Below are 14,722 nucleotides of genomic sequence, written 5' to 3'. Positions count from 1 at the left end.
GAGGGTTAATGAGAGAGACTGGGATTGGACTGGGAAGGGACTGGGAGGGACTGGGATTTACTGGGAAGGGACTGGGATGGACTGGGGGGGGCTGGGAGGAACTGGGAGGGACTGGGAGGGTCAATGGAAGGGAACAGGAGGGCATAGGAGGGACTGGGATAGACTGGGATGGACTGGGATGTACTGGGATATACTGGGATATACTGGAGGAACTGGGATATAGTGGGAGGAACTGGGAGGGCAATGGGGGTGACTGGGGCGAACTGGGATATACTGGGAGGAACTGGGATATACTGGGAGGAACTGGGAGGGCAATGGGGGTGACTGGGAGGGACTGGGATAGACTGGGATATACTGGGAGGGTCAATGGGAGGGGACTGGGGGGGACTGGGATATACTGGGAGGAACTGGGAGGGCAATGGGGGTGACTGGGAGGGACTGGGATATACTGGGAGGAACTGGGAGGGCTCTGCCTGTGTCACTGGCTCATACTGGTTCATACTGGTTCATACTGGTTCATACTGGTGCATACTGGTTCATACTGGTGCACACTGGTTCATACTGGTGCCGCAGACCCCCCGCAGGTGCCGGGGGGGTCGGTGGTGGCCCGCGAGGGGGGAGGGGCGGAGCTGCGGCTGGGCGTGGTCGCCCATCCCCCCCCCGACAGCTGCCAGTGGAGCCACGGCGGCCACGCCCTCCAAACTGGTCAGACTGGGGGGAACTGGGATGGACTGGGATGGAATGGGAGGGACTGGGAGGGACTGTGGGGAACTGGGATGGACTGGGAGGGACTGGGATGGACTGGGAGGGAATGGGAGGGGATTGGGAGGGAATAGGGGGAACTGGGAAGGGACTGGGAGAGGGAACTGGGAGCACTGGGAGGGACTGGGGGGAACTGGGATGGACTGGGGGGGACTGGGAGTGACTGGGATGGAATGGGAGGGGATTGGAGGGAACTGGGAGGGACTGGGAGGGACTGGGAGGGGTCACTGGTGGCACTGGGAGCACTGGGAGGGAACTGGGGGAACTGGGAGGGACTGGGAGGGGGAACTGGGGTTTCTGGGGGTTACTGGGATGGACTGGGATGGACTGGAAGGGGACTGGGAGGGACTGGGGGGAACTGGGAAGGGACTGGGAGGGAACTGGGAGGAACTGGGAGCACTGGGATGGACTGGGGGGAACTGGGAGCACTGGGAGGGACTGGGAAGGGATTGGGAGGGACTGGGATGGACTGGGGGTTACTGGGATGGACTGGGAGGGAACTGGGACAAACTGGGAGCACTGGTGGCACTGGGAGCACTGGGATGGGCGTGTCCCTTTGTGGGCGTGTCCCAACGTGGCCCCGCCCCCAAGGCCCCATGGTGGCTCTGCCTGCTCCCTGATTGGTCGCTGGGGTTACTGGAGGTCACTGGGAGCACTGGGGGTCACTGGGAGTTACTGGGAGGACTGGGATGGGGACACTGGGAGCACTGGTGGCACTGGGAGCACTGGGATGGGCGTGTCCCTTTGTGGGCGTGTCCCGAGTTGGTCCCGCCCCCAGGGCCCAGTGGCGGCTCCACCTGCTCCCTGATTGGTCGCTGAGGTTACTGGAGGTCACTGGGAGCACTGGGGGTCACTGGGAGTTACTGGGAGCACTGGGATGGGGACACTGGGGGTTATTGGGGGTCACTGGGAGCACTGGGATGGGCGTGTCCCTTTGTGGGCGTGTCCTGAGTTGGCCCCGCCCCCCCAGGCCCCTCCTGGCGGCTCCGCCTGCTCCCTGATTGGTCGCTTTCCATCGCCAACGTGACGCGCGGGGACGGCGGCACCTATGGGGTGGATTGTGAGAACAGCGAGGGGAGCGGGCGCGGGGCCTTCGAGCTCGTCGTGCACTGTGAGCGCCTATAGACACCCTATAGATACCCTATAGATACCCTGTAGACCTCTATAGATACCCTATAGACCCCTATAGAGCCTATAGACCCGTATAGACCCCCTATAGACAGCCTATAGAGCCTATAGACCCCCTATAGACACCCTATAGACACCCTATAGACCCCTATAGAGCCTAGAGACCCCTATAGACACCCTATAGACACCCTATAGACCCCTATAGAGCCTAGAGACCCCTATAGACACCTATAGAGCCTAGAGATCCCTATAGAGCCTAGAGACCCCATAGACCCTATAGATCCCTATGGTGTCCTGAGCCTCATCGTGCACTGTGAGCACCTATAGACACCCTATAGACACCCTATAGACCTTATAGATATAGATCCCATAGCCCCTATAGGACCCTGACCTTGACCCCTGACCTTGACCCCTGCCCCCCCCCCTAGACCCCCCGGCCATCGTGCGCGTCCCCGACCCTGTGGTGGTGACCGAGGGGGAGGGGGCGGAGCTACAGTGTCACGTGACCGGGAATCCCCTGCCCGAGGACAGCGTGACGTGGGGACGGCTGGTACGGACGGACAGGGGGACAATGGGATCAATGGGATCAATGGAATCAATGGGGACATGGGGACAGGGGGACATGGGGACATGGGGACAGGGGGATATGGGGACAGGGGGACAATGGGATCAATGTGGACAGGGGGACGTGGGGATATGGGGACATGGGGACAGGGGGACATGGGGACAGGGGGACAATGGGATCAATGGGGACATGGGGACATGAGGACAGGGGGATATGGGGATATGGGGACATGGGGACAAGGGGACAGGGGGACAGGGGGACAAGGGGATATGGGGACAATGGAATCAATGGGGACAGGGGGACACGGGGACAGACGGGGACAGGGGGATATGGGACATGGGGACATGGGGACAATGGGATCAATGGGGACAGGGGGACATGGGGACAATGGAATCAATGGGCACACGGGGACATGGGGGCAATGGGGACAGAGGGACAGGGGGACATGGGGACAGGGGGACATTGGGGACAATGGGATCAATGGGGACATGGGAACAGGGGGATATGGGAACAATGGAATCAATGGGGACAGAGGGCCATGAGGACAGACAGAGGGACATGGGGACATGGGATATGGAGACATGGGGACATGGGGGACAATGGGATCAATGGGGACATGAGATATGGGGACAATGGGGACAATGAGATCAATGGGGACATGGGGGACATGGGGACAATGGGATCAATGGGGACATGGGGACATGAGGACAGGAGGACATGGGGACAGGGGGACATGGGGACATGGGGATATGGGGACATGGGGACAATGGGATCAATGGGGACATGGGGACCCAGTTTCTGGGGGTGACAACGTGGGTATCCCCCAGGTGGGGGAGGGGCGCGAGGGGCTCCCGGGGGGGCTGGTCCCCGAAGGGCTCCGCCCCCTGGTGGCGCCTGTGGGTCCGGGGGGCGCGGAGGGACATGGGGGGACCCTACGAGTGTCACGTGGACACGGGGGTGCCCCCCCCGGCCAGGGCCATCGTCAGGCTGGTCGTCAGATGTGAGTGACACCCAATGGGGACATGGGGGGGGACATGGGAGGGGGCGCCCGGGGTGGGGGGACACCCAATGGGGACATCTATGGGGACATCCAATGGGGACACCCCGTGGGGACACCCAATGGGGACACCCAATGGGGACACCCAATGGGGACATCTAACGGGGACATCCAATGGGGACACCCAATGGGGACACCCAATGGGGACATCTATGGGGACATCCAATGGGGACCTCAATGGGGACATCCAATGGGGACACCCAATGGGGACACCCAATGGGGACATCCAATGGGGACACCCAGTGGGGAAATCTATGGGGATGACACCCAATGGGGACATCTATAGGGGGACACCCAATGGGGACACCCAATGGGAAGGGGACACCCAATGGGGACACCCAATGGGGACATCTATGGGGACATCCAATGGGGACACCCCGTGGGGACACCCAATGGGGACACCCAATGGGGACATCTAATGGGGACATCCAATGGGGACATCTATGGGGACATCCAATGGGGACCTCAATGGGGACACCCAATGGGGACACCCAATGGGGACACCCAATGGGGACATCCAATGGGGACACCCAGTGGGGAAATCTATGGGGATGACACCCAATGGGGACATCTATAGGGGGACACCCAATGGAGACACCCAATGGGAAGGGGACACCCAATGGGGACACCCAATGGGGGGGACACCCAATGGGAAGGGGCCACCCAATGGGAAGGGGCCACCCAATGGGAAGGGGACACCCAATGGGAAGGGGCCACCCAATGGGGACACCCAATGGGGACATCCAATGGGAAGGGGACACCCAATGGGGACACCCAATGGAGGGGACACCCAATGGGAAGGGGACACCCAATGGGAAGGGGCCACCCAATGGGAAGGGGACACCCAATGGGGACACCAAATGGGGACATCCAATGGGGACATCCAATGGGAAGGGGGACACCCAATGGGAAGGGGACACCCAATGGGGACACCCAATGGGGACATCTATGGGGGGGACACCCAATGGGGACACCCAATGGGAAGGGGACACCCAATGGGGCCACCCATGGGTGTGTCCCCACCCAATGGTGACACCCAATGGAAGGGGCCACCCAATGGGGACACCCAATGGGGACATCCAATGGAAGGAGCCACCCAATGGGAAGGGGCCACCCAATGGGGACACCCAATGGGGACATCCAATGGGAAAGGGACACCCAATGGGGACACCCAATGGAAAGGGACACCCAATGGGAAGGGGACACCCAATGGGGCCACCCAATGGGGCCACTCAATGGGAAAGGGACACCCAATGGGGACACCCATGGGCGGGGCCACCCCCAATGGTGACACCCAATGGAAGGGGCCACCCAATGGGAAGGGGACACCCAATGGGGACACCCAATGGGGACACCCAATGAGGACATCCAATGGGAAGGGGACACCCAATGGGAAGGGGACACCCAATGGGGTCACCCAATGGGAAAGGGACACCCAATGGGGACACCTAATGGAAGGGGCCACCCAATGGGGCCACCCAATTGGAAAGGGCCATCCAATGGGGGCACCCAATGGGAAGGGCCACCCAATGGGGACACCCAATGGGGACACCCAATGGGAAGGGGCCACCCAATGGGAAGGGGCCACCCAATGGGGCTACCCAATTGGAAAGGACCACCCAATGAGGCCACCCATGGGCGAGGCCACCCCCAATGGTGACACCCAATGGAAGGGGCCACCCAATGGGGACATCTATGGGGATGACACCCAATGGGGACACCCCATGGTGGACCTTCCCCCCTCGCCCCCCAATGTCCCTGGGGGAGCCAATCAGAGCCCTGACACCCCTCCCCGCCCCCAGATGGCCCCGAGCTGGAGGCAGAGCCGGGGTTGGGGGCGGGGCCTGTGGGCGTGGTGCTGCCGGCGGGGGCGGAGTCAGCGGAGCTGCGGTGCCGCGCCCAGGGCGTGCCCGCCGTCGACATCCAATGGGAGCAGAGGGGCCGCCCCCTGGAGGACAGGTAACCAACTGCGGTTAACTGGGGGCAACTGGGACAAACTGGGACAAACTGGGGGCAACTGGGACAAACTGGGATCAACTGGGGGCAACAGGGGTCAATGGGACCCAACTGGGGTCAACTGGGGGCAACTGGGAGAAACTAGGGGCAACTGGGACCGATTGGGACCCAATTGGGACAAACTGGGAGCAACTGGGGGCAACTGGGACAAACAGGGGGCAACTGGGAGCAACTGGGACAAACTGGGAGCAACTGGGACAAACTGGGAACAACTGGGGTCAATGGGACCCAACTGGGCTCAACTGGGGTCAATGGGACCCAACTGGGCTCAACTGGGGTCAACTGGGACCCAACTGGGCTCAACTGGGGTCAATGGGACCCAACTGGACCCAACTGGGGTCAACTAGGACCCAACTGGGATCAACTGGGGTCAATGGGACCCAACTGGGCTCAACTGGGGTCAACTGGGACCCAACTGGGATCAACTGGGGTCAATGGGACACAACTGGACCCAACTGGGAGCAACTGGGGTCAACTGGGACAAACTGGTGCCAAATCAGGTCAACTGGGGCCAACTGGGATCAACTGGGCTCAACTGGTCCCAACTGCGCTCAACTGAGGTCAATGGGACCCAACTGGGCTCAACTGGGGTCAATGGGACCCAACTGGGCTCAACTGGGGTCAACTGGGACCCAACTGGGAGCAACTGGGGTCAATGGGACCCAACTGGGGTCAACTGGGCTCAACTGGGCTCAACTGGGGTCAATGGGACCCAACTGGACCCAACTGGACCCAACTGGGATCAACTGGTCCCAACTAGGGTCAACGGGACCCAACTGGGGTCAACGGGACCCAACTGGGGTAAACTGGGGTCAACTGGGACCCAACTGGGGCCAATGGGACCCAACTGGGATCAACTGGGAGCAAACTGGTCCCAACTGGGTGAACCGGCCTCACCCCATTCCCAGTTTGGCCCCAGTTTGGCCCCAGTTTGGCCCCAGTTCCCCCCCCCAACCCCCATTCCCAGTCCATCCCAGTCCGTCCCAGTCCATCCCAGTCCCAAACTGGTCCTCCCAGTAGGTTCCAGCAGCACCAGTGGCGTGAGGGCCCCTGGACCAGTAGCGTCCTGAGGGTGGGCAACGTGAGCCAGGATCGGGCCCGCCTGCGCGCCCAGTGCCGCCACTGGGACCAGTTTGGGCAGCGGCGCCGATACCAGTATGGGAACTGGGACCAGTTAGAGGAGCCGGATTCAAACTGGACTCTGGGCACCTTCGTTTGCGTCGCCCGGAACCAACTGGGGAGCGTCCGGAGGCACCTGCGGCTGCAACTGGGAGGTACTGGGAGGGACTGGGAGGGACTAGGAGGAGACTGGGAGGGACTGGGAGGGGCTGGGAGGGACTGGGAGGTACTGGGAGGGACTGGGAGGGGCTGGGAAGGACTGGGAGGGGACTGGAAGGGACTGGGAGGGACTGGGAGGGACTGGGAGGGACTGGGAGGGGAGTGGGAGGGACTAGGAGGAACTGGGAGCTACTGGGAGACACTGGGAGCTACTAGGAGACACTGGGAGGACATGGGAGGTTATTGGGAGGTTACTGGGACGTACTGGGAGGATATTGGGAGGTTATTGGAAGGTTACTGGGAGGATACTGGGAGCTACTGGGATGATATTGGGAGGTACTGGGAGACATTGGGAGGATACTGGGAAGATACTGGGAGCTATTGGGATGATATTGGGAGGTACTGGGAGATATTGGGAGGTTATTGGGAGGTTACTGGGACGTACTGGGAGGATACTGGGAGGAACTGGGAGGTTACTGGGACGTACTGGGAGGATACTGGGAGGAACTGGGAGGTTACTGGGAGGCACTGGGAGGATACTGGGAGGATACTGGGATGATACTGGGAGGATACTGGGAGGTTATTGGGAGGCACTGTGAGGAACTGGGAGAATATTGGGAGGCACTGGGAGATTGTTGGGAGGTTACTGGGAGGCACTGGGAGGATACTGGAATGATACTGGGAGGATACTGGGAGGTTATTGGGAGACACTGGGAGGATACTGGGAGGAACTGGGATGACACTGGGAGGATACTGGGAGGATAATGGGAGACACTGGAAGCTACTGGGAAGATACTGGGAGGCTATTGGGAGGACACTGGGAGGTACTGGGAGGTTATTGGGAGGATACTGGGAGCTACTGGGAGATTATTGGGAGGATATGGGAGGTTACTGGGAGGAACTGGGAGGATATTGGGAGGATACTGGGAGGTACTGGGAGAATACTGGGAGGATACTGGGTGCTACTGGGAAGTTATTGTGAGGTTACTGGGAGGCACTGGGAGGATACTGGGAGGCACTGGGAGGCATTGGGAGACACTGGAAGCTACTGGGAGGATACTGGGAGGATATGGGAGGATACTGGGAGCTACTGGGAGAATACTGGGATGATACTGGGAGGATACTGGGAGGATAATGGGAGACACTGGAAGCTACTGGGAGGATACTGGGAGGCTATTGGGAGGACACTGGGATGTACTGGGAGGATATTGGGAGGATAATGGGAGGACACTGGGAGGTACTGGGAGGTTATTGGGAGGATACTGGGAGCTACTGGGAGATTACTGGGAGGATATGGGAGGTTACTGGGAGGAACTGGGAGGATATTGGGAGGATACTGGGAGGTACCGGGAGGACACTGGGAGGTACTGGGAGGATATTGGGAGGTTACTGGGAGGTACTGGGAGGCACTGGGAGGTTATTGGGAGGTTACTGGGAGGCACTGGGAGGATACTGGGAGGTTACTGGGAGGACACTGGGAGGTACTGGGAGGTTGTTGGAAGGTACTGGGAGATACTGGGAGGCACTGGGATGCACTGGGAGGCACTGGGAGGTACTGGGAGGTTATTGGGAGGCACTGGGAGGCACTGGAAGGTTACTGGGAGGCACTGGGAAGCACTGGGAGATACTGGGAGGCACTGGGAGGATACTGGGAGGCTATTGGGAGGATACTGGGAGGATACTGGGAGGACACTGGGAGGTACTGGGAGCCACTGGGAAGCACTGGGAGGCACTGGGAGGACATGGGAGGTTACTGGGAGGTTACTGGGAGCCACTGGGAAGCACTGGGAGGCACTGGGAGGACATGGGAGGTTACTGGGAGGTTACTGGGAGGCACTGGGAGGCACTGGGAGGTTACTGGGATGTACTGGGAGGCACTGGGAGGTGACTGGGATGTACTGGGATGTACTGGGAGGCACTGGGATCCGTGTCCCCAGACCCCCCGGACCCCCCCCGCTCTGTGTGGGTGGTGGGCGTGGCCCCCACGGCGGTGGGCGTGGCCTGGAGCCCCGGCTGCCAATGGGGGGAGCCCCAGAGCTTCCTGGTCAGGTGAGGGGGTCACGTGATGGGAGGGGACTGGGATATACTGGGAGGGACTGGGAGGGTATTGGGATATACTGGGATATACTGGGATATACTGGGAGGGACTGGGGGGGGATTGGGAGGATATTGGGATATACTGGGATATACTGGGAGGAACTGGGAGGGACTAGGGGGGACTGGGGGGGACTGGGATATACTGGGCTATACTGGACTATACTGGGCTATACTGGGATATACTGGGATATTCTGGGTTATACTGGGTTATACTGGGCTATACTGGGATATACTGGGATATACTGGGCTATACTGGGCTATACTGGGATATACTGGGATATTCTGGGTTATACTGGGAGGATACTGGGATATACTGGGATATACTGGGATATACTGGGATATACTGGGATATACTGGGTTGTACTGGGATATACTGGGATATACTGGGTTATACTGGGATATACTGGGAGTTACTGGGATATACTGGGATATACTGGGTTATACTGGGATATACTGGGCTATATTGGGATATACTGGGATATACTGGGTTATACTGGGCTATACTGGGCTATACTGGGCTATACTGGGTTATACTGGGCTATACTGGGATATACTGGGATATACTGGGAGCCACTTCCTGTTTCCGGTTTGGCAGCGTGAGCGGCCCCGAAGCCCCGCCCCCCACCCTCCTTGTTTCCGGTTCCGCCCTAACGCTGCGGGGGCTCCTTCCGGCCACGCCCTATGACGTCACCGTGCGCGCGCGCAACGGGCGCGGCGAGAGCGCCCCCGCGCGGCTGCGTGTCGTCACTTCCGGTGAGCGGAACCAGGAAGTGATGGGGGGTAAACGGGGAGGGGGGAAAGCGGAAGTGGTGGAAAACGGAAGTGGGGGGATACGGGGAAGGTGGTGGACAGGAAGTTGGGGGGAAGCGGAAGTGGGGGAAACGGAAGTGGGGGAAACGGAAGTGGTCAAAAGGGAAGTGGGTGCAAGAGGATGGGAAAACCGGAAGTGGGCGTCAAAGTGGGGGGGGAAGACCGGAAGTGGGAGGAAAGAGGAAGTGGGGTTAAACCGGATGTGGGTGCAACAGGAAGGGGGTAAAACCGGAAGTTGGGGTAAAGTGAAAGTGAGATGCAAAGGGTGAAACCGGAAGTGGGGTGCAACCGGAAGTGGGGTGAAACTGGAAGCGTGCTAAAACCGGAAGTGCTGACTACCATAAGGGGGAGCGATAGGAAATGAGAAGTGGCGCCAAAAATGGCGGCTGGACCGGAAGTGGGCGTGTCCAGCGCGGGGGTGGGGAGTGGGACCGGAAGTAGGTGTGGCTTGCTCCCGGAAGTGAAGACACTAAGAACAGGCCGACTTCCGGTTGGGACCAGGAAGTGGCCTCATGGGGGGTGGGGTGGGTGGAGCATAAACAGGAAGTGGGAGTTATGCCCAAAGGGGGCGTGTCCCGGAAGTGCCCCCCTCGCCTCCCCCCCCCCGGACGCCTGGGTCCCTTCCTCTTGCAGCGCTGCCCCATGATTCGCCGGCGCCGCCCGTGGGGGAGGAGCCAACGCCGCCCCCTATAGGTGGGGTGGGAGAGGGGTGAGGGGGAGGGGCCCGGACGCCTGGGTCCCCTCCCGAACTCCTGGGTCCCTCCCGAACTCCTGGGTCCCCCCTGAACTCCTGGGTCCCTTGGGGCACTCCTGGGTCCCTTGGGGCACTCCTGGGTCCCTCTCGAACTCCTGGGTCCTCTCCTGAACTCCTGGGTCCTTCCCGAACTCCTGGGTCCCTCCCGAACTCCTGGGTCCCTCCCGAACTCCTGGGTCCCCTCCCGAACTCCTGGGTCCCTCCTGAACTCCTGGGTCCCCTCCCGAACTCCTGGGTCCTCTCCTGAACTCCTGGGTCCCTCCCGAACTCCTGGGTCCCCTCCCGGACTCCTGGGTCCCTCCCGAACTCCTGAGTCCCCCCCGAACTCCTGGGTCCCTTCTGGCTGGGGGTGGAGCCCCCATGGCGGGGCTGTGGTTGGGGCCCGGACGCCTGGGTCCCTCCCGGACGCCTGGGTCCCCCCACTGACCTCCCCTCCCCCCTCCCCCCCCCCCTTTGCTGTCCCATCAGCCTTTGCGGCCCCCCCCGCCCTCCTGGGGGCGCTGGGGGGGCTGCTGGTGGGGGGAGGGGCCGCCCTATGGCTGGTGCTGAGGAGGAGATGGAGGGACCCAGGAGTTCGGGGGGACCCAGGAGATCGGGAGGGACCCAGGAGTGCCCCAGGGGACCCAGGAGTTCGGGCCAAAGGAGGGGCCGCCAATGAGTACAGCCTGGAGGTGAGCGGGGGAACTCCTGGGTCCATTGGGGCACTCCTGGGTTCCTCTCCGAACTCCTATGTCCCTTGGGGCACTCCTGGGTCCCTTTCGGAACTCCTGGGTCCTTTGGGGCACTCCTGGGTCCCTCCTGAACTCCTGGGTCCCTTGGGGCACTCCTGGGTCCCTCCCCAACTCCTGGGTCCCTCCCGAACTCCTGGGTCCCTCCTGAACTCTTGGGTCCGTCCCTGAACTCCTGGGTCCATTGGGGCACTCCTGGGTCCCTCCTGAACTCCTGGGTCCCCTTGGGGCACTCCTGGATCCCCCCCAAACTCCTGGGTCCCTTGGGGCACTCCTGAGTCCCTCCCGAACTCCTGGGTCCCTTCCCGAACTCCTGGGTCCCTTGGGGCACTCCTGGGTCCCCCCCAAACTCCTGGGTCCCCCTCGAACTCCTGGGTCCCTTGGGGCACTCCTGGGTCCCTCCCGAACTCCTGGGTCCCTTCCCGAACTCCTGGGTCCCTTGGGGCACTCCTGGGTCCCTCCTGAACTCCTGGGTCCCTCTTGTTTCTCCCCTCCCCCCCAGCTCAGCTCATTGTCCTCGTGGGCGTGGCCCCCTGGCCCCGCCCCCCCGTGGGACGCCCCCCTGGGTGAGTATCAATGGGGGGGGGGTCTCCCTTCCCCTCCCCCCCCCACCCCCCCCACCCCCTCCCCATCCCCCACACTCACCCCTCCCCCCCCCAGGTGACCCCCACCCCTATGATGACGTCATCGAATGGGGAGAATATGAGGAGGTGAGGGGGGGTCCCCGGACGCCTGGGTCCCTTATTGGGTTGGATGTCCCCGGACTCCTGGGTCCCTTATTGGGGGGTCACCGGATGCCTGGGTCCCTTTGGGGGTCACCGGACGCCTGGGTCCCTTATTGGGTTGGATGGCCCCGGACGCCTGGGTCCCTTATTGGGGGGTCACCGGATGCCTGGGTCCCTTTGGGGGTCACCGGACGCCTGGGTCCCTTATTGGGTTGGATGGCCCCGGACGCCTGGGTCCCTTATTGGGGGTCACCCGGATGCCTGGGTCCCTTATTGGGGAACGCCCGGACGCCTGGGTCCCTTTGGGGGGGTCACTGGACGCCTGGGTCCCTTTTGCGGGGGTCACCCGGCCGCCTGGGTCCCTTATTGGGGAGGGGTCACCCGGACGCCTGGTTCCCTTATTGTGGGGTTCCCCGGACGCCTGGGTCCCTTATTTAGGGGATGGGGAGTAACCCGGACACCTGGGTCCCTTATTGGGGGACGCCTGGACGCCTGGGTCCCTTATTGGGGGGGTCACCAGGACGCCTGGGTCCCTTTTGGGGGGGGTCACCGGACGCCTGGGTCCCTTATTGGGGGTCACCCGGATGCCTGGGTCCCTTATTGGGATTGGGGATTCCCCGGACGCCTGGGTCCCTTATTAGGGGGGTCACCCGGACGCCTGGGTCCCTTATTGGGGGGTGGTCACCCGGATGCCTGGGTCCCTTATTGGGGGGTCACCCGGACGCCTGGGTCCCTTATTAGGGGGGTTACCTGGACGCCTGGGTCCCTTACTGGGTGTTCCCCGGACGCCTGGGTCCCTTACTGGGGGGGGGTCACCCGGACACCTGGGTCCGTTATTGGGTTGGGTGTCCCCGGACGCCTGGGTCCCTTATTGGGGGTGGGGGGGGTCACCCGGACGCCTGGGTCCCTTATTGGGTTGGGTGTCCCCGGACGCCTGGGTCCCTTATATGGGGGTCACCCGGACGCCTGGGTCCCTTATTGGGTGGGGGGTCACCCAGACGCCTGGGTCCCTTATTGGGGGGTCACCCGGACGCCTGGGTCCCCTATATGGGGGTCACCCGGACACCTGGGTCCCTTATTGGGTTGGGTGTCCCCGGACGCCTGGGTCCCTTATTGGGAGTTGGGGGGGTCACCCGGACGCCTGGGTCCCTTATTGGGTTGGGTGTCCCCGGACGCCTGGGTCCCTTATTGGGGGTGGAGTAACCCGGACGCCTGGGTCCCTTATTGGGTTGGGTGTCCCCGAACGCCTGGGTCCCTTATTGGTGTTGGATGTCCCTGAACGCCTGGGTCCTTTATTTGGGGGGTGGGGAATAACTCGGACGCCTGGGTCCCTTATTGGATTGGGTGTCCCCGGACGCCTGGGTCCCTTATTGGGAGTGGGGGGGGTCACCCGGACGCCTGGGTCCCTTATTAGGTGGGGGTCACTGGACACCTGGGTCCCTTATTGGGTTGGATGTCCCCGGACGCCTGGGTCCCTTATTTGGGGGTCACTCGGACGCCTGGGTCCCTTATTGGGGGGTCACCCGGACGCCTGGGTCCCCTATGGGGTATTCCCCGGACACCTGGGTCCCCCCTGACTCCTCCCCCTCCCCTCCAGGTCCCCGCCCCCCCTGCCGCCCCATTGACCCTCCAGGGGGCGCTGGTGTGACCCGGAAGCCCCGCCCCCCCCAATAAAGCTGCGTGTTCATTGGCCGCCCGGACGCCTGGGTCCCTTATTGCATCATTCTCCCTGCCAACAAGTGACGTCACTCCCTCCAGCCAATCAGCGTTTATTCCCCCAGTCCCACCAGTATAAACCAGTTGGATCCCAGTTCAAGGAGAAGGGGGGGGGGGGGTCACGACCCATTTTGGGGCAAAATCCCCCAATTTGGGGTAAAAATGCCCATTTTGGGGGTGAAAAATCCCCATTTTGGGGCAAATTGCCCCAATTTGGGGCAAAATTCCGCGTTTTGGGCACAAAATCCCCCAATTTTGGGGCAAAATCCCCCAATTTTGGGGCTTCTCTCTCCCCCAATTTGGGGGGGACCCATTAATCTCCCCTCTAATTAACCCCCATTGTTAATGAGGGAGGGGGAGGGGTGGATTTGGGCCTCTTAAAGGGGCAGCGCCCCCTTTTTTTTTGGGGGGGAAAGGGGGTTCCCGGACGCCTGGGTCCCTCCCGGACGCCTGGGTCCCTCCCGGACGCCTGGGTCCCCTTTTTGGTGCCCCCTCCCCAAAATGAACAATTTCATAGAAATTAAGGAAAATTAATATGGGGGGGTCACCGGACGCCTGGGTCCCTTTTGGGGGTCACCTGGACGCCTGGGTCCCTTATTGGGGGGTCACCGGACGCCTGGGTCCCTTTTGAGGGGGGTCACCGGACGCCTGGGTCCCTTATTGGGGGGGTCACCGGATGCCTGGGTCCCTTTGGGGGGGGTCACCGGACGCCTGGGTCCCTTTTGGGGGTCACCTGGACGCCTGGGTCCCTTATTGGGGCGATCACCGGACGCCTGGGTCCCTTTGGGGGGTCACCGGACGCCTGGGTCCCTTTTGAGGGGGGTCACCGGACGCCTGGGTCCCTTATTCGGGGGGTCACCGGACGCCTGGGTCCCTCTGGGGGGTCACCGGACGCCTGGGTCCCTTTTGGGGGGGGTCACCGGACGCCTGGGTCCCTTATTGGGGGGTCACCCGGACACCTGGGTCCCTTTAGGGGGGGTCACCGGACGCCTGGGTCCCTTTGGGGGGTCACCGGACGCCTGGGTCCCTTTTGGGGGGGGTCACCGGACGCCTGGGTCCCTTATTGGGGGGGTCACCGGACGCCTG

At 61.9% G+C, this 14,722-nt stretch overlaps 1 protein-coding gene across 1 annotated transcript in view; it reads left to right on the top strand.

The window, feature by feature from the left end:
- Positions 1 to 13,621, top strand: part of NPHS1 (NPHS1 adhesion molecule, nephrin) — a gene marked incomplete at its 5' end in the record, with an annotated part of 39,760 nt that extends 26,139 nt beyond the window's left edge. The window contains 14 exon segments of the mRNA XM_080361536.1: positions 574 to 705; positions 1,733 to 1,873; positions 2,319 to 2,440; positions 3,283 to 3,327; positions 3,329 to 3,455; positions 5,315 to 5,471; positions 6,549 to 6,802; positions 8,744 to 8,855; positions 9,499 to 9,656; positions 10,347 to 10,406; positions 10,936 to 11,138; positions 11,698 to 11,761; positions 11,856 to 11,905; positions 13,518 to 13,621. Of these exon segments, the coding sequence (XP_080217662.1) occupies positions 574 to 705; positions 1,733 to 1,873; positions 2,319 to 2,440; positions 3,283 to 3,327; positions 3,329 to 3,455; positions 5,315 to 5,471; positions 6,549 to 6,802; positions 8,744 to 8,855; positions 9,499 to 9,656; positions 10,347 to 10,406; positions 10,936 to 11,138; positions 11,698 to 11,761; positions 11,856 to 11,905; positions 13,518 to 13,568 (1,676 nt within the window). The 3' untranslated portion in view covers positions 13,569 to 13,621.
- Between the last annotated feature and the right edge of the window lie 1,101 nt (positions 13,622 to 14,722).

This window comes from Nesoenas mayeri (assembly GCF_963082525.1).
Source record: "Nesoenas mayeri genome assembly, chromosome: 33".
NCBI classification, from domain to species: Eukaryota; Metazoa; Chordata; class Aves; order Columbiformes; family Columbidae; genus Nesoenas; species Nesoenas mayeri.
The sequence above is the reverse complement of the archived record's forward strand: the minus strand, read 5'-3'. Positions and strand labels throughout refer to the sequence as shown.